The sequence below is a fragment of the Cheilinus undulatus genome, linkage group 21, assembly GCF_018320785.1.
Source record: "Cheilinus undulatus linkage group 21, ASM1832078v1, whole genome shotgun sequence".
Taxonomy (NCBI): Eukaryota; Metazoa; Chordata; class Actinopteri; order Labriformes; family Labridae; genus Cheilinus; species Cheilinus undulatus.
In genome coordinates, this window is record NC_054885.1 from 7597556 (window position 1) to 7620629 (window position 23074).

The following is a 23074-nucleotide window of genomic DNA, read 5'->3' on the forward strand; positions in this document are numbered from 1 at the left end:
AACAAAAAAAAGTTCTTCCTTTTCAACATACCATAAGTATTCTAAATTACAGCCTGGTGCCAGGGGAAATTAAGAATGCAACTTCAGTTTATCAACGTTTATTTTCCTTTTAAGACCATTTTACACTACCGACCAAAACAATCGCATATGTTGTGTTATCTTGTGTTCTATTATTATATTTTTGACGTCGTTTTGATGAGGAAACAATTTTTCACCTGCAGGGGCACTCTGCGGTGTTAAAGGGTTGGAAAATGAGCAAAAATGTGTGGGTTTACGCTTATACAAAAGCAATCTGTTCGTATTTGTGGGGTTTGAAATATGCTTGAACTCGTTTTAACGCCAATTTCACCATCACTTTCAAGTTTTTAAGACATATTGGTAGGCTGTTACTTTTTTTTTGTTTTTTTGCCTGTAAGACAGTACTCAGGGCATCCTGCAGCTCCTTTCTCTTAAAGAGCAAGTGTCTAATTTTCAGCTCGTCGAGTCTTCTGCCCAGAATCGAAACTTAACCCGGGACAGTGAGTCCTGGCACGGGTCCTGACTGTGTTTCCTGCTGTTGGGTCAGCTTGGCCTGTAGGTAGCTGACAGATATCCCGTCTTTTTAGCCCGTCCGACCAGAAATGACACGACGTTGAACTTTAATTCGGGTCAATGAACTTCCTGACTTCATCAGGTAGGTCTGAACTTTAGCAGCAGCGCCATGATAGCGTGGGAAACCTGCAGGGAGAGGAAAACGTCTGCATGCTGCCTGTAAACATCTTAAAAATGAGATAACATGAAAACAGGCAGGTTAAGGTCTTATTTTTAAGAGATATTCGTCGTTTCTTGGGGTTCGTTTATTAAGGAAGTAAGTGGGCGGAGGCTTATCAGACACATTTCACCAGAACTTTCGGTTTAATATCAGAAAACTCTTCTTTCTAATCCACTTTTGTCTTCCTCAAGGGAACAATCATGGACCCTGCCAGACAGAAACGAATAGAAGACATAAACAAAGATCTGGCCTTCATACAGTAAGATGATTTTATGTGATACTGATAGAAAATGAAGGCTGCTCTGGCTGAATAATATGACTCATATCCCTTACCATGTCTGAACTTTTCTATCTTTTTTTTCTTTGTTTCAGGTCTTCACTGGCTTATCCAGACCCGGAGGGATATCAGGTACAAACAGTTCCTGTAAACTCTGTTGTGTCTGTCTTTGTGCTGCTGAAGTGGCCAAAATTAGGGGGACTGGAAGTGGAGATGGCTTCTCTCTAGTTTAAATTTTCCAGAAGTTACCAAAGTATTGTGCAACTTTGCAGGAGTTTCCTGTAATAATTGATTACTATAAGAGGGAATTATCCACTATTGGATGTCTAATAGTGCTGTTTAATTAACCAAGTTTAAATTTCAGTGGTGACTTTTGCTTCCCACCTTAGTATCAGCCATTATTGGCACTTTCTGGCTGACACAGGCTATCAGTAAATGATGTGGGCCTGTACTGTTCTCAGTAACAGATCTGTCAGATTAACGCTGACGTTCCGGACGCTGCTGCTGACTCAGAGAAGAGATTTGGGCATAAGGTGTGACCTGTTCACCAAACCTTAGTGAGTTTTCGTGGTCAAATGTGAGAGAAAATGTTGGTATATGGGAGTTTTATTTTGAATATTGGTATGGGTATCAGCACTGGTTTTTACAATCGATGCAGCTCTAGCAATGACACATCTCTTGAAACCTTTTGGCATCAGTCAAGCTGCTCTTACAGCAGCATAGTAGTATGGATGTAAGAAAAGCTTGAGAGAGAAATGTGGTTTTGATGATGGACCACACGGACTTGATAAGGCAAAGCAGGAGCAACATTTCCCCTACAAGTTCTGAATTTATAGGAGCTTTCCCTTTCCATAAACAACAAAATCCCCCAAAATTTCAAATAAATTACCTGTGAAAATGCTTACCCATTAAAAATAGCTCCCAAATTTCATCGAATATTCCCCAAAAGTTTCAGTGAAACATGGTTTTAAGCAGAAAAACTGTACTTTTACTTGAGTACAAAATTCTGGTACTTTTTCCACCTCTGAATATTTCACATTTCGACGGAGCTGCAGTAACTCATGAATCTGTGTTAGCAGAGAGTCAACCTCATAGCAAAGCAATGTGTACTGATGACAAACTTGGTGTCCTTTAGGAGCACCTAAAGCCACAAGCAGGAGGTTTAACTCAGTGGATAACTTCACTCATGGTGCAAATGCATCTTACATCAAAACCAACAATAATCTACTAGAAATATGACCAAAAGTACCCCAAGTACCTGTCGCCTCATACTCCTCTGTAGTTTTCTTATCCATTCAGCAGTGAGAATTAAAATACTACTGAGCAGGCACTACACGTTATCACAAAATAGGAAACACAGCAGTCAGAGGTAATCTCAGAAAAAGGCTGTTTTAAAGGCTGTAGTGGGTAAATTAGCAAATAAGTAAAGGTCATTAAAATAAATGATGCAATTACTGAAACTGCGGCTAAATTTTCCTAAAGAAATAGTCAAAGAAAAGAAACGTTTGCACACCTGGACATGAGTATAGGAGAGAAGTTGGCGATCAAAACACGCTGTCCTCTGTTCCTCTTTTTTACTGTGTTGTTTCCCAACGTTGTTAGTCAGACTTTGATCACGTCACTTTCTTGTCCTAGCTGAGTCCAATTCCAAATTTATTTATAAAGCACATTTAAAAACACCAAAAGTTGAACAAAGGGATGTACAGGGAAAATTAAAAAATGCAATAAAACACAAAGCCAATTTAAAACAAGTGGTACAAAACGACTAAAGGAGGATGTAAAGCCCATTCTCATACAGAGTCTAAAGCCGGGGAATAAAGGGCATTTTTAAGATTGATTTAGAGACAGGCAGAGTGGAGGACAGCCGACCATAAAGAGGCAGAACATTCCTGAGCTTCAACTTTGACCTCAAGGTGGTCAGAAGTCACTGATCAGTGGATCTGAGAGTGCATGATGAAATACAGGGTTTTAAAAGGTCAGGGAGTAAGGAAGGAGCTAGCCCTTTTAAAGATGAACATGATAATAGTGAGATGTTAAAATCAACCCTGAAACACGCAGGGAGAAAGCGAAGAGAGGCTAAAATGAGGGAAATGTGCTCCAACTGACGTTGGCTAGTTAAGACGAGCAGCAGCATTCCGATTAAGCTGTAAACGATTAAGAGACAAGACAAAGACGTAAGAAGCTGACAAGTCAAGGTTGAACTGATTCGAATTTGGAGTCAAGGCCCAAAGGTCAAGGTCATGGAAGTCAGTGCATCCTTTGCATGTGAGCACAATGACTCTTATTTATCAAACGTGCATTCAGCAGAAGACTGAGTCTTTTCCACGCACACAGCGTTGAACCCAAGTGGAGGTTTCGCTCAAATCCAACACCAGCTCTCGACTCGTGTTGACGTATTTAAAGTCAGTGTGAACTCGCTGTGCAGCATAAATCTGGTGGTGTCCCAGTAAATATGGCTTTTAAGATTTATTTAACGCTACACTTAACTTCATTGCTTTGTGAATAATGATGAGCAGCACATCCAAATGCATCTCTCTACATCTCTCTGCATTGTTTGTCATACTTGATCAACAAATGTCTCTGAACAATTTACTTTGAAAAATAGTGAAGCTGCTTTCCTTAATTGTAAGAGTTGCAGTACACACAGTTGTATCACTTTGGTAAACATTGTGGGAGATTTAAGCAGAAAAAATGTGGTCATTCATAAAAAAGAGAAACCGATGAGATGTTAATAGATAGATGCTGATGCTAATAGAGAGGAGGAGTGTTTTACCACTGACTATTTAACACTGGGATTGTGGATATACTGGAAAATATTGCATATGGTATCATTATGAGTCATCTTGCTGAGAAATGCAGAGAATTATGACTGTTTTTGCAAGCGTGCATTTCTCAACTCAAAAAATGAAAATATTACGTAGCATAAAAAGATGTAAAACGTGGACTTTTTACAATACTGTTTTCAAAATAAAAATACAAATTTTTCCTTTTTTATAGAATATAGGTACTTTAAAGTGCAATAGTGGCACTATTGTAAACTTAAAGGACTTTCTGCAGGCATTTTTGCAAACCTTTAAATCACTACTAAAACAAAAATAATCACAGCTTTTAATGTGATTTTGTTCTTGCACAGCCTGACATCGAGATTGCATTTGCAATTAGATTAATTGTGCAGCACTAAATGTAATCAGTTGTCACGTCTATAGACTTAAATAGCCTAATAAATCTAATCTGCTACTGAGCCTCGCACATAATTTCGCTCTGACTCATGGCTGGAGACAGAAACAGGACCATCCAGCACTCTGAAATGTAAGAATTACAGCTGATTTGTTTGGCAGGAAGCAAGAAGGCTATTCAAATGAGAGAGAGGAGAGCAGTTTATCTCCACCATAGCCTGCATATTAGACCTGCTTGATTTGGTAATAATGTGCAATTATACTGGACTGTATTGCAATTTGCATTTGCAACATGATGTAATCCATAAATGGCATCATCAGGAGTCTACTTGCTCAGTTATCAAGGAAAAAGCAGAGTATAATAAAAGTTTAGACATGTTTATTTCTCCTCTCAAACATGCAAATATTAGGTAGCATAAAAATACAAGCCTGAAGTTTTTACAGTTCAGCTTTCAGAATAACTGAATATCTTCCCAAAAATGCAAAGTGCAATAGTGGCACTATTACAAACTAAAAGGCCTTTCTGTAGGCATTTTTGTAAACCTTACAAGTACTATTTAGTACAAAAATAATCACAGCCTTTTATGCGGGTATGCAATCGCATTAATGCAGCACTAGTCAGTGTTTTAATTTGAGGAAATACCATTAAAAATTATTTAAGGTCACATATTATGGAAAATACACCTTTTCAGGCTTTTCTAACTAAAATATGTGCCCCTGGCCTGTACACAGTCCCCCCAAGAATCAGAACTTCCCCATCTTCAAAAAATGTGTGCTGAAACAAGCCGTTCTCAGATTTTCCCCTCATGATGTCATGTGTGGAGTTAGCCCCGCCCCCAGGTTGGATTGGCCCTCCCCTCTTGGAAGAAAGTCCTGCCCTCCTCTCCTAAACCTCCTCTCAGCTGGCCTGTGAGCCTGTGGCTCTCAGAGAGCCACATCCATTTCCTGGGAGGGGTGGGATCAGGGGCGGAGTCAGACAACTCATTAACATTTAAAGCCACAGACACAGAAACAGCTCATTCTCAGCAGGGCTGAAACAGAGGGGCTTTTAGACATACAAAAATCCAATACTGGAGTGTTTTTCATCAACAAACTTCACAGGCATGTTTTGTGGACCTCTGAGACCAACATGAACTTGTCTTAAAAGAGTAAAATATGTGACCTGTAAAGAATAATGTAAAGGAATATCATCCTGGCCTCTGCTGCAGCTTTACACCTGGAAATTGCACCCTAAAGCCCAATCAGATCAGTTTATCCTCCACTTTGTCCTGATCTTGACTGATCAGTGAAGGAGACGTGACATTCGTGAGTATGGTGTTGTTTCTAAAGTCAAAGTAATTCCAACTGAGAGTGCTGTGACTGAACACAGCTGGTGCTTTTATAATCTGGACACTAAACGCTAGAAAAAATCTAAATCTGTATCTCATTACCAGAATTCCAGAAACAAAATCAATTGCTGCATGAAAAGTGGAACTCCTGGAACCCAGTATTGGGAGAATGGTCGTCAAAGTTTGCAGACAAATCCTGCACACTGTTTAAATTGCACATTGGTTGAAAATGTGACTGATATGTGTAGTTTTCTTACATTTTCCATTGTCTCCCTCTCCTCAGGACTTTGTGACCCAGTTGGTGGTGAACCTGCTGGATGAGGGGAACGCGTTGTTCAGAGATGGAGAGTGGCATCAGGCGGTGAAGATGTTCTCTGAAGGACTGAATGTGTCGGAGTACGCTGTGTCAGAGGAGCTCAGCATCCCTCCGGCTCTGCTGGAGAGTCTGTATGTGAACAGAGCTGCTGCCTACCACAGCATGGTAAGATCACAAATAATCTTTAATGAGTTTAGTGATCCTGTAACTTCAGTGTCTCTCAAACATGCCTTCATTACTCCATTACTAAAAAACAAACTTGACCCAGTTACAGATGTTTATTTACTGTTGTATAGTCGTACATACTTCCATCAATACATTGATTCTCGCTCCCTATGAGGATAAATGCAGTAGTCCAGTTACAAATCCTGATAGAGCTGGAGCCAGACTGAATTTAACTGTGCATGTAAACATACTGAATGGGAATTATACTGTGATTTACCATGTTTTTGTTTTCTCTCCTCAGGGTGAATATGATCTTGGTGTGATTGACTGTGACAATGCCCTTACAGTTTATAAAGAGAGCCACAGAGCTCTGTACAGGAAGGCTCTGTGTTTAAAGGAGCTGGGGAAATACAAAGAGGCTTACAACGTCACCACGGACCCTCAACTCATCAACCGAACGGTAAATAAGAGAGAAAGTCAGGCATGATGTGTTCAAAATAAAGACTGCCCACAGAAGAGGTCAAATTTCTAAGTAAGGTTGGCAAAATTATTATCTCTACCACTTATTTAAAAAAAAGAGGTTATGCCTGTCTAAATTAAACAAAAACATTGGAAACATTTCCATTAGTATTATTTAACCAAACCAGATAAAGCAATGTTTTAACTGCTCAAAAACACTGGCAACATTTCCATTAGTATCTTCAACCAAAACAGAGTGAGCAATGATTTAATCACTCAAAAACATTGGCAACATTTCCCTCAGTATCTTCAACCAAAACAGAGAGAGCAATGTTTTAATTGCTCAAAAACACTGGCAACATTTCCATTAGTATTTTCGACCCAAACAGAGTGAGCAATATTTTAATCACTCAAAACATTGACAGCATTATCATTAGTATTTAATACCAAAATAGAGAGAGCAATGCTCAAATTGCTCAAAAATTATTAAGTTGCTCAAAAACATTGGCAACATTCCCATTAGTATTTTTTAAACCAAAACAGAGAGAGCAATATTTTAATTGCTCAAAAACATTGATAACATTTCCATTAGTATTTCTCAACCAAAACAGAGAGAGCAATGTTTAAATTGCTCAAAAACATTGGCAACATTTCCATTAGTATTTTTCAACCAAAACAGAGAGAGCAATGTTTGAATTGCTCAAAAACATTGGCAACATTTCCATTAGTAGTTTTAACCCAGAGAGAGCAATGTTTTAATTGCTCAGAAACATTGGCAACATTTCCATTAGTATTTCATACCAAAACAGCGAGAGCAATGCTCAAATTGCTCAAAAATGATCAAGTTGCTCAAAAACATTGGCAACATTCCCATTAGTTTTTTGTTTTTTTTTTAAGATTTATTTTTGGGCTTTTTCATGCCTTTATTTGACAGAGGAAGGACAGTGGATAGAATCGGAAGCAGGAAAGAGAGTGGGGATAGACATGCGGTGAAGGGCCACAGGCCGGATTTGAACCCTGGCCGCCGGCGTACATGGGTAGCGCCTTAAACCACTCGACCATCTGTGCTCCCGCCATTAGTATTTTTCAACCAAAACAGAGAGAGCAATGTTTTAATTGCTCAAAAACATCGGCAAGACTTTCATTAGTATTTTAGACCAAAATAGAGGGAGCAACGTTCAAATTGCTTAAAAACATTGGCAACATTTCCATTAGTATTTTTAACCAAACCAGAGAGAGCAATGTTTTATTTCCCAAAAAATCTGACAACATTTCAGTTCTTATTTTTAACCAAAGCCTGATGACACTAGCAACATTTCCATCCATGGTTTAAACCAAAAATGAAAAGAATGCTATATTGCACATAAACTTTGGCAACATTCATTTTCATCTATGTATCAACCTAAAGAGAGAATTGCATAACCCATCATCAATTTGTCAATTTGTAAATCCTTATTTCACCCAAAACAGAGAACACTGAATTGCAATGGCAACATTTTCATCCATATTCAAACCTAAAGAGAGAGTGTATTGTATTGCACAAAAACATTGTCAACATTCCTGTTTGTCATTGTGTAGTGTTTTTGGCAATCTCAGTAGTATTTATGTGAGTTCGACTCATGGTTTGAAGTTTTTTATCACTACATCATCCCTTATAGAAGAGTCAAGTTTTGGCTGAAGATGAGAATCGTTTTTTATGAGCTTGATTATTAAATTGTTTTTGAGTGTGTATTTTAGATTTTTATGAAGAAAAATCTCTTGATAACATATTCCCTTTAAATCTTTTGTCATTTTTGTGTGTTTTTTAAAAGTATGTTAGATCAAATGCAAAGAATGAATCTATTTTTCCGTTTACTTTTGTTCAGAACATACTGTAGATGTGACTGTGGAAGATTTCTTCTTTTTATATTAGTATTTTTATTTACGTCTTTCTCTGTGTACTTTTGCACAGGATGTGAAAGTGAACGAGTTAGCTCAGGAGCTGACCGTCCGTCTGGGACTGAAAGTCAGGAAACCGTACGTTAGCGTGAAGGTGAGAGAAATAAAATCTGTTTATATTTTACATGCTGACAATTACAGCTTGTTTTCTAGTTTTTCCATTTATATTCTTTAGGACCAAAGGACTTACTTCAGCTGAAGTCTTTTCCTTTGTTCATCGTCATTCTTTAAACTTTACAGTGTGTTTTAAGGACTAAAATTTTAGGTCTGAACTCCATTGTACATCTGTATCAGCACTGGCTAAGATTAAGTTGTAAATACTGACTTTATAGACATCAGAAAAAATCTCAAGTTTTTGGTAGGCATGTAAGATTTGGTATGCTATTGATATAACATGAATAAATATTTGGATTGTAATTTTAGTATTTATTTATTTGATTTTGTCTTTTTCAGGGTAGCAGCCTGATCACTAGTGCCGTCCCAAACGGGACCACGAACCCTGAAGTTACTAAGGTGTGGAACTTTCCTCTAATGTCTTAGTGGGACAAAATTCAGGCCACCAAAGCATCCTGATTGTTTTCATTGAACTGTTTTCTGTAATATTTAGTCTCCTAATTTATGATTTGACTGTTGTTTTGGATAAAAAGAGAAAAGAAATCTCAATAATTGACACTAGATAACTCAAATCTGACAGAGCTTCAACCCAAAATTTACAGACGGCCCAGTTTTCATGTCCTTTATTCTAAATCTGCTTTCTCTTCAGGTGTCTGGTCCTCATGTAGGAAACAATTTGAATCCTCTGAACAACTTCGCTCCAGGTTTCTGTCATTCACTTTGACTGTGTCTATGTTTATCACCAGATTTTGTATGGCTTTGCAGCTTTTTGTGTGATTTTATTCTATCAAAATTTGTCCTGAATAACCTAAAGTTTGATTTTAAAAATACCCTTTCTGGCCTTTATTCAGTCAGATTTTCCAGCATGCCTCTGTCCTCTCTGCCCTCCTCTTTTGCGGCATCTGTAGTTCACGATGTGGCGGATACGATAGACGACTCGGAGCTGATTGGAGACGACTTGGATAGCTTACTCGACTCTTTTCCTGATCAGCAATCTCAGGTAGAGTCTGAGGTTTTACCTCGTTTCTTATTTTTATTTTTTTAAATTAACTTTATTATAGGAGACCAAATATTATTTATAGTCTTACTGATGCTTTAATTTGATTTTAGAACAACAAAAACACATTTTAGTTTAATGGATTGAATATAATGGCTGCAGAGGTGCATGCTCTGCTCGCTTTGCTTGTATAAGCTTGTTTAATGTAGTTTTTGTATACCTGGTGGTAATAGTGTTTACCCTGGGAAAATTTGGGCAACAGATACTGCCCAGTCCTATTGTAAAAAGTAGTTGGAATAAAAATAAAGTTAAAAAAATACCAGCTTAGACTTTACAAAATCGTCTTTGCACCTTTTTGTCAAACATAAAAATAAATAAATAAATAAATAAATAAATATGAGCCGCTCCATTAATCCTGTCTCATCCTTGGTTCTTTCTCCTTCTCTTTCCTTATTCCAGGCCGAGGTGGCGTCCTCTGTCCCCCTTAAGTCACACCCTCTCTCCGTCCCCTTTATCCTCCCTGCTCCCACCCCACAGCTCCCCCCCGCCTTTTTTAACTCAGCCGTCAGCGGCCTCAGCTCTCTAGATTCCTTCTCAGGCACTCCCTGTCCCATCGATAAGTCCACATTAGACGCTCTGGACGACCTGTCCTCATCTGGACTAACAGCTGGAATTACACCTGAATTACCAGCTGTAGACCAGACCTTAAACGCAGCCCCGCCCTCTGTGGGACTGGACACACTAGATGGCCTCGACTCTCTGGATGATATCTATGAAAGTCCTCTGAGTTCTCCTGTAGAGTCCACGGAGGAGCAGATCCTGAGGGACCTAGACGTGCAGACCGACTCTGATCCAGGTGATCTTCAGGCCGGTCTGAAAGCAATGGATCAGTTGGATTGTCTGGATGCTTTAGACCAGTTTCCGTCTGTGAACGGTGTGGGGTCTCTGCCCGTAGTCTCTATTGGAGGAAAGGATCTGGACTCTCTCTCTGACTTTGATTCGACAGGTAAATATCCTGTGGATAATGAAGGGGGTTGGATACTTTCTGAATGTACCTGACTTCTTCATTTTCTAATTTATTTCCTTAGAAGTTTCTGAATGCATGTTTGCTGAGTTTATTTCCTCTTTGTTCAACAGAAGCCTCAGACTTCCTCACTGCTACAGCTCCAGTGAAACAATCTGCAGAAATTAACCACAAGGTAAGAGATTTTCCAGACTTTTTTCCTCTTGTGTTTTTCTATGACACATGTATTGAAATGTCTCTTGTTTTCAATGTAGGAGAGTAAAATTCAGGCTGGAGATCCATCCTTTAATCCTCTGGCCTACACACACGAGTTCCTGCAGGCCTGCTCCAAATGTTATCCTCAAACAGGTACCAGATCAGTGCAGCTCTGTCTCAGACTTTCTGCAATTCTGATGTCTCCTGAAGGTAACCCCTCCATTACTCTTCCTTTCCAGGAGAAAGTATTTACACGTTTGTTCATAAGCCTGATCTGGTCCACAGTTGTGACAAAAACGTCCTCCTGTGTAGAAGAAAGTCAGAACCTCCCGATGGGTGGACCAGAGTCAGACCGCTCCCTGCCTTCACTTCGTTCAACGGACCGTTTGTCCTCTGCAGAGGTAAGGAGCTAAAAACTCCACCATCAGTTATAAATCAGTCATTCTGGGGAGTTTTGGCTCATAATTTAATCAGCATAATGGGTGTGATGTTGCAGTTGATGGTGGCCACATCTTAACCCCTCTTAACCCTGTCCAAAGTCTTTCATTAATGTAGCAGTAAATCAGTCAATAAAGCTGTGATCATGTCTTTCAGGCTCACGTGTATTTTTGATTTTCTGTGTTCAGAGCTGCTGATGTCGGGGGAGAAAGGATTGTGTAAGTACAGAGAAAAATGTAACTTTGCATTTAACCAGCTGGAGATCGATGTTTGGACAGAGGAGAGGAAGGGACGGCTGGAGAGAAAATATCTGTTCGATTCTCGGGTTGTTAAACAAGATCCAGTACGCACCATCATTCAACTGATGCAGGAGCATAAAGGCGTCTACATGTTCCTCTGTCAGGTCAGGCTCATATACTGGCATATATTTTACTATACTCTGTTTTATTTTATCTTAAACTTTAGTAAAATATCTTTCTGGTTGTGCAGGAATGCTTTGATAATAAACCCAGAATCATCAGCAAACGCAGCGGAGAAAACCCCACCACCTGCTCCAACAAGGATGTTCACCACAGTTTCGATGCCAATAAGTAAGTATTTCTTTAGATCAGTGATACTCAACATGTGGCTCGTTTTTGATGGTTTAAGGCTCTTCTCTGTCTTCATTTGAGATCATTTCCCCCAGAAAACCTTAACAAAGGTCAACTTTGGCCTCAGAAATTATCCATTACAAGTTACATTGATCAGTTTGTTTCCCACTCTTAAACAGATGGCTTTAATTTTTAACCATTATTTTTTTTTGTCTGTCCATTGCCCTTATTTGCAATTTTCCCCTTTTTCTTTTATTGCCACTTTTAATCACTTTTCTGCTTTTTAAGCCCATTTCTGCAATTTTAATAGTTTTTTCCCTTTCCACCAGGTTTTACCTCTCTTATCCTGCTTTTTGCCATTTTATGCCTTCTTTGCCCCTTTTCACTGATATTTGCTGCTTTTTGACCATTTTTGCCACTTATTTTAATTTCCACTTTAACCCATTTTTGCCACTTCTCACCAATTTAAGTTCCCTTTTGCCGTTGAATGCACTTGTTTTCCCATCTTTTCCCCTTTTTTGCCTCTCTTTGCTGCTTTTTGCCCATTAAAGTCACTTTTTACTCATTTTTTGCCATGTTTTTGCTGCTTTTTATTAATTTTTGCCACTTTAACTTATTTTTATTGCCACTTTAACACATTTTTGCCACTTTTCACCACCCAGTTTGTTGCTCTTGCAAAGGTATTTTTCCACAGTTTGGCTCTTTGGCTGAGGAGGGTTGTGGAACACTGCTTTAGATGATAGGTGGATTTATATAATAAAAACAAAAACAATCATAACTTTATTTAAAAAGCCTTTTTAAAAACAGTGGTTTACAAAGAGCTTTGATAATAAGCAACAGGTGCATCTCATAAAATTAGAATATCATGGAAATGTTCATTTATTTTCCATGGTTTACCTCAAGATGTTAAACTTTAATTAATTCTAGATTCAGCTTATAAAAAAGGAAACATTTTAAGACTTTTTTGTTTTGATCTTAATGATTACAGCTTACAACTCACAAAAATCCACTACCTCAGAATATTGAAGAAAAGTCCCCAGCAGTGCCACGGACTGAACAGCTCCATGCATTGATGCAGTAATTCATGCAAAATTAGCTCCAACCAATTACTGAGTGCATAAAAGAGCATAATTTTCCAGGAGGTCAACATTTCTGTATTATAAATCCGTTTTTGGGCTGATGTTTGTGATATTCTAGTATGTAGACATGAAATATTTCACGTTGTAATGATGGATCTAGAATATATGGACGTTTCAATTTAATTAATTACAGGAAAAAATGAACTTTGTCCTGATGTTTTAACTTTTTGAGACCCACTTGTATGAAACAAAACAGGAACACAACAAAAACATTGTAAGCCAAACATCATCAGAACCCAAGAGTGGCTCTTACTAAACTCAAGCCCTCTTTCTCTGATCATTTTTACCTGTAAGGTGTTTGGCGTTCGTAGTGAGAGCCCACTGTGTGACCTACAAGAAGATCCGCCCCCTCAGCCTCTTCTGCCAGTTTGAATTATGTCGACACGCAATCAGAAGCCTCTGCCTAAAAGAAGACAAGTGTGCTTACGCTCACTCTGTGGTAGAGCTGAAGACATGGAAGGTACAGAGAAACACAGGTGAGACTGGAACACAGGTGAGATCTAGTACATTTACATGCAGTTATAAAGAGTAGAGTTAATGTGCAGCTGATGGAAGAGACAGGAAATTTTACAGGCTCAAGTTTCCTTAATAAAACTTTTAAAAAGATAGACCAAAGGTTCAATCATTTCCAAGAAGCAGATTCATCTGAAAAAGGAAAATGGAAATTTCTGCGATTCTGCTAGTTCTGCAATTGAACCAGCTGTGAACTGGATGATTTTTTTGCATATTTATCACAATTAAATGTTTCAGATCATCAAACCAATTTTGATATCTCACAAGAAAAAAAAACAAGTAAATAGACGCAGTTTCTAAATGATGATTTTATTTGTTGGGGAAAAAAATCCAAACCTAACTGTCTCTATATGAAAAAGTAATTGCCCCCTGAACCTAATAACTGGTTGTTCCACCCTTGGCATCAGTAACTGAAATCAAGTGTTTGTGATAACTGGTGATGAGTCTTCATCGCTGTGGAGGACTTGGCCCACTCTTCTTCACAGAATTGTTTTAACTCAGCCATATTGTGAGGTTTCCAGCATGAACTGCCCGTTTAAGGTCACACCACAGCATCTCAATTAGATTTAAGTTCAGACTGGCAGCTGACAGGAGGATCAGGAGAGAAGGGCGGAACTTTCCTTCAAGTGGGGAGGGCCAACCGAACCTGGGGGCGGGGCTAACTCCCCACATGACATCATGAGGGGAAAACCTGAGAGCAGCTTGTTTCATCACATATTTTCTGAAAGGTGGAGAAAGAGAGGGCTGGAGTGAATGGACTTTTTCTGATTCTTCGGGGGTTGTGAACAGGCCAGGGGCACATATTTTTATTAGAAAAGCCTGAAAAAGTGTATTTTGCACATTATGTGCCCTTTAAGAGAACTACAGTGGATTGTGGGATGTGTAGTTCCCCCATTCCCAGGAATGAAATCATATTTGCTTTCTTTCAGCTTTTTTGTTCCTAGTTTTTGTGGTGAATCAAATGTTCTATCGTCACATGTATTGAGGTGGCTGGTTGGATTGGTTGGCTTGGATCTTAACGGGGAATTTTCCTTAAAAATCAGAGCTACTGAAAAGCTGATGGTGTGGTGCTCTGCTAAGCTGTTACTGTGTCTGTTTGCAGGTATTGGTCCTGAGGAGATAGTGAAAGTTTCCACAAAGGATTATGGCAAACAGGGACAAACTCAATCTCAGCTCAAAATCAAAGTAAAAAGAGTAAGCACTTTCCATTTTCTCAGTTGATTAAAAAGAACAGAAAGAGAGGGGTGATGGAAAGTAGTCCTGTCTTAATTACTATTCTTAATTTCTAACAGGTATCAACTGGAGACAGACCGAGAGGAGCAGAAGGAGGAGCAGGGAGGAGTCTGAACATGAGGATGAAGTTTGTGTGTGCTCAGTGCTGGCAGGGCTGCAACATCAGCGAACCTGATAAAACCCTGAAATACTGTAAAGCCAAGGCCAAACATCCGTGAGCCAACATTATTTTATTATTATATTATTGTTTATCAAGTTTAGAAACAAAGCTGAAAAATAATTATAAAGTTTAACAGCAGGGGGAGGTGTATATATTTTGGTTTCACTCCTTGGTTGCTGTTGCTCCATCTGTCTTAATTTGTGGTATAGTCATAACCCAGATGCATTATTTACCACCCCAATTCAAAAAAAGTTGGGACGCTGTTTAAAATGTAAATAAAAACAGAATGAAATGATTTACAAATCTCATAAACCTTTATCATATTCACAGTAGAACATATGTTTACAGTCTGTAAACATCTGGAAACGTAGGAGGTTAGCTGCAGGAGTTTGGAAGAGGAATGCTGTCCCATTCTTGTCTGATGAAGGATTCTTTTTGCCATGGTGTTTTGTATACTGTTCCAAATTATTATGCAAATTGGATTTTAGTGTCATAAACATTTGTTTTTCAATGAAACTCATGGATGGTATTGTGTCTTGGGGCTCTTTGCCAGGTGAGCCCAATTAAAGGAAAACTATTTAAGAAAGACGTTCCACATTATTAAGCAGGCCACAGGTTTCAGCAATATGGGAAATAAAAAGAATCTCTGATGAGGGTAAGAGGCAGTTCACATCAAAACAGTAGCTCTGGGAGGATATTCTGACATCTTGCAAAGAAATTCAAGCAGAAACTGTCCAAAAACTCACAAGTTAAATGGATGCAAGGATTGTGAAGGTGATATCAAAGAAGGGTTCCTATGTTAACATGGAACTTGGCCTGTTAAGATGTTTTTGACTGAAATAAGTTTGATTTCAGTAAATATGACCTCCTAATGCTGCAGATTCAACGAATGACCATTTTCAGTTCTTTACAACCTATAAAATGTTGTGCATAATAATAAATGGAACAGTGCATTTTGAGTTGTTTTTTTTTTTTTTTAAGTTATAATTGGGAGAATTGCTCAATGAAATGTTTGCATAATCATTTAGAATCCTGTGTATAACGGTAGATTGTTAAGACATGGGGACTTTTTAAGGTTGCCCTTTTAGAAAAACTGTTTGGAATAACAACTCCTCTTTATAAACATCTTAAATATGTATGTCTTTCATTTTCTGTCCTTGTGTGTCCTCAGGTGGGTGCCTGACAGATGCGTGCTGCTGGTAAAGTCTGGAGAGAGAAGTAGATGGGTTCAAGTTCGACCACTGCCACATGTCAAGAATTTCCCTCAGCACTATGACGTAGGTGTACTCTGAGAGATTATTACGCTGTCTTTATAAGGTTTATAAAGTACATTATTATCTGTGTGTAGAGGCTTTACGTTGTTTTTCTCTGACAGATTTGTTTTCAGATTGAGAACAAAGGGAAATGCACCTACAATGGGGGGAAATGCACCTTTGCTCACAGCCAGGAGGAGAGAGAGATGTGGATGTACATGAAGGATAATAACAGTGAGAAAAAAGGAACTACACTCATTTAAAATCAAACCCATTCTCAGTTAAGTTTAGGAAAAACACATTAATTAGAAACGGATTCTTCCTCCCTGCCTAAAGTCCTACATTACCCAGAATGCTTCTTAACCAGCATTTTCTCCGTTTGACAGTTTACGAAATAGGTTTTTACTGTTCTAACAATAATCACTCTGTATTTTTGTTCCCCTAGTGCCGCACATGCACCAGATATACGAGTTATGGCTTTCTTTAAGAGTCCAAACCCTCCAAATAGATGGCGCCATGCTATCGCAGTCTGAGGAGAAAAACATTGTCATGCCAACAGACTACGCTGAACCTCTGGTGGGCAAACTTGAATCAAGTCAGAGACTCAAAATCAGGAGTATCTTGAATAAATTAGTTGAAATAAAGACGATTGTTTTTGTGTTGTCAGAGCGGTTTTCACTGCCGTTTGTGTGGGAAACACAGCAACAGCGAGCGTCAGTGGCAGCAGCACATCTCTACAGAGAAACACAAAGACCGAGTGTTCAGCTGTGAAGGAGAGGAGGAAGCTCTAGCCTGGAGCTACAGATTCCCTGGGACATGCTTCAAACTCTGCCCCAGGTAAGTCTCACACCTGGATCAGACCTCAGTGACCGTCCTGATGGCAGAATTTTAAGATGATTCCATAAAAAATCAAACCATATTAATTCTTGTTTGATATTACAGCAACAAAATAAGAAACCCTAGAGCAGGGGTTCTCAACATTGGGGTCGGTACCCCATTGGGGGTCGTGAGACAATGACAGGGGGTCTTCAGATGCCTAAAAAACTAAGAACATTTTAAATTACACTGTTGCCATTTACACCAGTTTTGCCAAATTTTAACCCGTTTTCCTCATTTTTTCCCACCAGTTTTATCAATATTAACACATTTTTGCAAATTAGAACCAATTTTTTGTCAGTTTCAAAGCCTTTCCACCTCTTTTTTTCTCTGTTTTTGCCACTTCTAAACCAAATCTTGCAACTTTCTGCCTTTTGTTGGCTCTGCTGACACAATATTGCCACTATTAACCCCTTTTACCACTTTTTAAGCCACATTTCACAGTTTGATATGCCCATTTTTACTAGTTTCTGACTATTTCTGCCTCACCTAACCCTTTCTTGCCAGTTTGTATCAATTTTTATCCCATTTAACCAAATTTCCACTTATTTTTGCCACTTAACCATCATTTCAGCCACTTTTGAATACCTTTTTATCACTTAATATGCCCATTTTTGCCACGTTAACCCATTTTTGTCCTTTTTGGTTATTTTGTGCCACTTTTATGTAATTTTTCGCATTTATAACCCATTTCTGCTACTTTTAAAATCAAATTTCACCACCTTTCCCACCATTTTTGCCTTCATTAACCCATTTTAGCTATTTTTGACATATTTAAATTCAGTTTTTAACAAAAAGATTTACATTTTTAAGAGGGCTTCTTACTACACAAATTAATTAAAATTTGTTTTTTTGATAAGAGTGGTTATTATTCAGGTTAAATATAAAATACCACAGCTTAACTTTATAATTGGCCATGATTTTGCTGGCCCCCAGTTTGGCGGGGCCCCAGGAAGCTCTCCCATTTTCCCCCCTAATGGGCCGCCTTGTCTGCACATGATTATTCTTGAATGTGCATGGCCGTGTTCAACCCCTTCATTTACAGTGGGGGTCCCTGGTCACAGGCACCTTTATTTTGGGGGTCGCAGAAAACCACTTCTGGTTGGTTTATTCTTTTTAAGTACCAAATATTGTTGGGAAACTCCTGCAAGTACAACCAACGGTCCAAAAAAGCTGATTTAATAGTTTGAACCATGTCCCATCTGTTGACATGAAGGAGGCGGAGCTTATTATCTTGTACGAGATCCAGGATAAAATACTTAGTATTGAAAAGTTACGAGGATTGTTCTAATCCTGTCTGACTTCAACCTGCATTTTTACTCACTTGTATATGCTGTAGTGTTTTGGCTTGTGGATTCCTGCCTCTAGCAAGCTGTGAGAACTCTGAGCTTCAACATATCTCTACATCTCTAAGCCCCTCTCTGGTGTGTGTAAAATGGGCCTACTGTATTTTAGAAAAGAAGAAAGAGATGTGTTGATTCTTGAGACTCACTATGGGGGCCTTGTGTTCGGGAGAAAAAACCCTCCTGTGATGAAATTGTGTCCACAATAATCCCACAAGAAACGGCTGGATGGTTACAACAGTTTTGTTGACAAAATCCAACCAAGGACTTTCTAGTTTTTGTGTAGCACTTGTTGGCTCCTCATTGGTAGAGGGCTTTCCTTTCCACCAAGAGTAGCTGCAGAGTGATCACCTAACCCCTACAGAAGGTCTCGGGGCTGAAGAACAGGTGCATGCCATTCTAAACCTATGGATGGACTCTGCCAGAGAGCCCCAATGGAAAAAATGTGGCCTTTTTATAAAGCACCTTCAGCCCTTACCATGATTTCCTAGAAAGGTAGTCCTGGAAACCAGAATTTAGGGAAAAACATAATTTTAGAATCTAAATTTAGGAATTTGAAGGTTACCTACAGGGGAAAAAAAGTTCACCCATAAAATCCCTTTGCTGGGCTTGAAAGTTCACCAGAAGGTCCTTTGTGGTTTCACCTCAACTCGTCTCTGTTGTGCTATATCATGTTTACAGAAAGTCCTTGCTTCATCAGGAAGCTCTTCATACCTCTACCAGTCACAATGTTTTTTTTTTTTTTTTTTTCTGAGAGCGGATTACCTTTGCATAACCTTCCACTGACGTAGAACAAGAACAAACTGAAAACCACATACATCTGTTGCAAGGGCAGCTGAAGTTTGTGTGTGCTCAGTGCTGGCAGGGCTACAACATCAGCGAACCTGATAAAACTCTGAAATACTGCAAAGCCAAGGCCAAATACCATTGAGACAAAATCCTTTATTTATCAAGCTGAGAAATATTAATGAGGTTTAACAGAAGTTATAAATATGTATACATAAATGGTGCAGAAGAGGGACAGTTGTTAGCTTTTATAGTTTGAACCATGTCCCATCTGTTAACATGGAAGAGGTGGAGCTTATGGCCTATACTACAGCAAGCCAGCAGGGGGAGCTGTAAATATTTTGGCTTCATTGCTAGGGAGTTGTTGCCACATCTATCTTAATTTACAGTACGGTCATAATTCAAATGCATTTTTTACAACCCCAATTCCAGAAAAGTTGGGACACTTCTTAAATCTAAATAAAAACAGAATGCAGTGATTTACGAATGTCATAAGCACATGTCGTATTCACAATAGAACATAAACTACATATCAGATGTTAAAACTGAGACTCACTTGGAATTTGATGGCAGCAACACATCTCAAAAAGGCAGGGATAGGGCCATGTTTTCTATCGTCTAATATCCCCTCTTCTTCTAACAGTCTGTAAACAATGGGGAAAACCAGTTGCTGGAGAGGAATGTTGTCCCATTCATGTCTGAAGTAGGATTCTAACTGCTCATCTGTCCTGGGTCTTCTTTGCTTAATTTCTTTTCTTTTTTTTAATTTTCATGATGTTCCAAATATGTTCTGTTGGTGAAAAGTGTGGTCACTGGGGGGAGAGGGAACAAGGGGCAGCTGCAACCTTGGGCAGTCAACATCGAAATTCACTAAAAAGAGGTGATGATAGTAGTTAGGAACAAAGTATGTGGTTGAAAGGCAACATAAAATGCAAAATACACTTTTTCAGGCTTTTCTAGTAAAAAAAATATGTGCCCCTGGCCTGTTCACGATCCCCCCTAAGAATCAGAAAAATCCATTCCCTCCCCCTCTCTTTCTTTACCTTTCATTAAACGTGCTGAAACAAGCCGTTCTGAGATTTCCCCTCATGATGTCATGTGGGGTGTTAGCCCTGCCCCTCAGGTTCAGTTGGCCCTCCCTGCTTGGAGGAAAGTTCCCCCCTCCTCTCTTGAGCCTCCTGAGAGGAGGATCCACATCCATTTCCCGAGATGGGCGGAGTCAAACAGCTCATTAACATTAAAGACACAGACACAGAAACAGCTCGTTTTGTGCAGGGCTGAAACAGAAGGATTTTAGACATGCAAAAATCCAATACTTGAGTGTTTTTTCAGCAATAAACTCACAGGCATGCTTTGGGGACCTCTGAGACCAATATAAACTTATCTTAAAGGGCTAAATATGTGACCTTTAAAGCAGTGCCTCCCAAAGTGTGGGTGCAGAGGTGCTGTGGGTGGGCTGCAAGAGGTCACTTACAATAACTCAAATCATAGAAATATGAGAAGAATAATGATACATTTGCATGAAATTCCCTTGTTTATGAAACAAAAAAATTCTAAAAAAAAAAGGTAAAATATTTCAGCCCCATGTAATGACTATACAAGGGTTTCAGTGGGTCACTGAAGACTTGCAGGTTTTAAATTCGGCCACAACATACTGAAGTTCTGCAGAGGCTGAAACATTGAAAAAATTCAGTATTTTGCTTGAGTACTGCAAAAGCCTCCTTCCTGCTTCTCTGTGCATGTCTGCAGTGCCATCAGACCATGCCGGCAGAGGAAAGACAGTGTCTTCCAGTCCCTAGAAAGTTTTCTTCACTTCCTGTGTAGACTTATTTTCAATTCACCTGAAAAAAAGAAAAAGGGTTGCAAACTGTCTGGACATTAAGTACTGGGATACTGACGTCTGGTAATCGCAAAAAGCAAAAATAATTAAAATATGAATGACTTTATAACCTTGTGATGAAGTGGTTGAATTTATTAGTGAAACACATAAAAAGTGATGAAAACTGATGAGTCTTTGTCTGATATGTTCTGACAGGCTGGGCGGTGTCTGTCCTGACGGCGTGAGCTGTGACTTCGCTCACAGTGAAGAGGAGCTGCAGGAGTGGACAGAGAGACGAGATTTCCTGAGACAGAAGTTAGCCAAAGCCAGAGAAGACATGCTCATCATGCCTGATGAGTTTGACTTTGGAAAATACAACTTTCTACTTCAGGACTGAGAGGATTTTTTTTTTTTTACCTTTACTGCCAAACAAGCCTTTCTGCACATTTAGCGTTTACAAATCAAAATCATCAGGTTTTTTTCATGCTGGCTTTGTGTTTAATTTACCAGAAGATATCTAGAAGTTGCATTCATAAAGATAAGCCAAAAATGCACAATGCAAATGTCAGATATTTACATTTTTTTTCTGACAGGAACATTTTCAGTTAGTTTCTTTGCTCATGTCTGAGCAGCGTCATCAGTACAAACAGAGCTCAGGCTCTGAGTAGGACTCATGTTGCTGCCACAGTAAAATAACATTTAAATAGTTAATGACAGGCTATTCATGAAGATTTTAACCATTTACCTGCAGCTTTGTATTTCTTTAAACATGTTTGTTTTTACTTCTGGTAGGGTTTTGTCCGATCAGTGAATTTATTTAATGCTCTTTCAGTCCAAAGTTCACTCAGAGGATGTTCAAAGATTTATAATAAATATGAATAAAGACGGTCATGCTCAGTTTAAGCTTTATTCAACAAGTCTCTGTGTGTGCATGTGTGACTTCAGAGGAGTTCAAATGGTGTGTATCGTTTTAATCATGGTGCCCTCTGCATCAGTGATTTCTATTATTTAATTACTCATGTAATTAACATTAGGGGTTAGCACTGTTGCCTTACAACAAGTAGGACTGTTGAACCCTCGTCTATGTGGAGTTTGCATGTTCTCCGCATGTATGTGTTGGTCCCCTGCAGGACAAAAAACATGCTCCTTAGGTTAACTGGTGTCTCTCAATTGAGTTTGAGCCTGTCTCTCAATATCAGCCCTGGTACTGACTGACAACCAGTCCAGGATGTACCCCACCTCTCACCCAATAGCTGCCCCCTTTGCTATAGACAAGGAAGAGATGGATTTACATATGAGCAAGTAGGAGCTATTTGTACTCCAACTTAAGTTATACTATACCTTTTTTTTTCTCTAACACTTTTGGCTCCAGCTGTATCACGTTACAGACATGGCGTTTACATATTTTATGCAGTAAGAAAAGGTTTAAACCACCCATCGAAGTCAACCAATTTTTTTGGATAGCACCAAAATATGTCTTGAGAAACACTCCAAAAAAGGGCCGGTATTAACCATCATCTAAACAACAATTTATATCATTTTAATTACGATATAATCTTACAATATTTATACAATTAAGGGATTATGATCTACTTATCTCGTCGCGGGAGTGTGGTGGTTCCATGGTGTAATGGTTAGCACTCTGGACTCTGAATCCAGCGATCCGAGTTCAAATCTCGGTGGAACCTGACTTTTTTTTTTTTTTTTTTTTAAACAACATACAGTCGAGCAGCAGACACAGAAGTGGAACGAATGTCTGTTTTACATGGGCTTTACATCTGGTGAGTTCATTAACCACAGTGATCAAATATCTCTAGATGAGCAGTTAACCGTATACATAGCACATGTTGGCGTCGGCAAAACGAGTATCCGGTCGTGGAAAACTGTAAGTCACGGAAACCACAATTGCGATGAATTTCAATTAAATTTCTAACAAAATATTCCATCGTATGTGTATTTAATTATATAACAAATCAGTGAAGATCATTCAGCAGATAACCAATAAATACACATTTCAGGAGTAGATGAATGGCAGTCTCGGCAAAGGATTCGAAGAAGGCAAAACTTACAAAAATATATATTTTTAAAAGAAGCACTTAACTGTAACACACAAATGAATCATTTCCCCCTGTACCCTCTAAAACTGAACAGACCAAAATTATTTTGGCGAGCATTTTTTAACAG

General features: G+C 38.9%; 1 protein-coding gene and 1 non-coding gene across 4 annotated transcripts; both read left to right on the forward strand.

Moving 5' to 3' along the window:
- Positions 1 to 481: 481 nt before the first annotated feature.
- On the forward strand, positions 482 to 21787 carry LOC121503685 (zinc finger CCCH domain-containing protein 7B-like). 3 transcript variants are annotated; one of them, XM_041778205.1, is made up of 23 exons: positions 482 to 673; positions 943 to 1010; positions 1124 to 1160; positions 5816 to 6013; positions 6315 to 6473; positions 8424 to 8504; positions 8864 to 8923; positions 9174 to 9228; positions 9376 to 9524; positions 9981 to 10527; positions 10659 to 10720; positions 10800 to 10893; positions 10980 to 11141; positions 11367 to 11581; positions 11668 to 11768; positions 13202 to 13383; positions 14523 to 14614; positions 14713 to 14867; positions 15985 to 16090; positions 16189 to 16300; positions 16512 to 16642; positions 16734 to 16903; positions 21107 to 21787. In XM_041778205.1, the coding sequence occupies exons 2-23, from the start codon at positions 952 to 954 to the stop codon at positions 21285 to 21287; spliced, it is 3108 nt and encodes a 1035-aa protein (XP_041634139.1). In that variant the 5' UTR covers positions 482 to 673; positions 943 to 951; the 3' UTR covers positions 21288 to 21787. The 3 variants fall into 3 exon arrangements, with proteins under 3 accessions (XP_041634139.1, XP_041634142.1, XP_041634141.1); XM_041778208.1 differs by having other exon boundaries at positions 9433 to 9524; XM_041778207.1 differs by lacking the exon at positions 482 to 673 and adding an exon at positions 708 to 847.
- A 719-nt stretch (positions 21788 to 22506) lies between these two features.
- trnaq-cug lies at positions 22507 to 22578 on the forward strand. The gene has a single exon. It is a non-coding gene; the product is annotated as a tRNA-Gln (tRNA).
- The last annotated feature ends 496 nt before the right edge of the window (positions 22579 to 23074 follow it).

Excerpts from the sequence above, each read along its gene's own strand:
- LOC121503685 (XM_041778205.1), top strand. The coding sequence starts at position 952 with ATGGACCCTGCCAGACAGAAACGAATAGAAGACATAAACAAAGATCTG. Across the intron at positions 16,091-16,188 it reads ATTTCCCTCAGCACTATGAC|ATTTGTTTTCAGATTGAGAA; the intron begins GTAGGTGTACTC and ends TTTCTCTGACAG. Across the intron at positions 16,643-16,733 it reads CAGACTACGCTGAACCTCTG|AGCGGTTTTCACTGCCGTTT; the intron begins GTGGGCAAACTT and ends TTGTGTTGTCAG.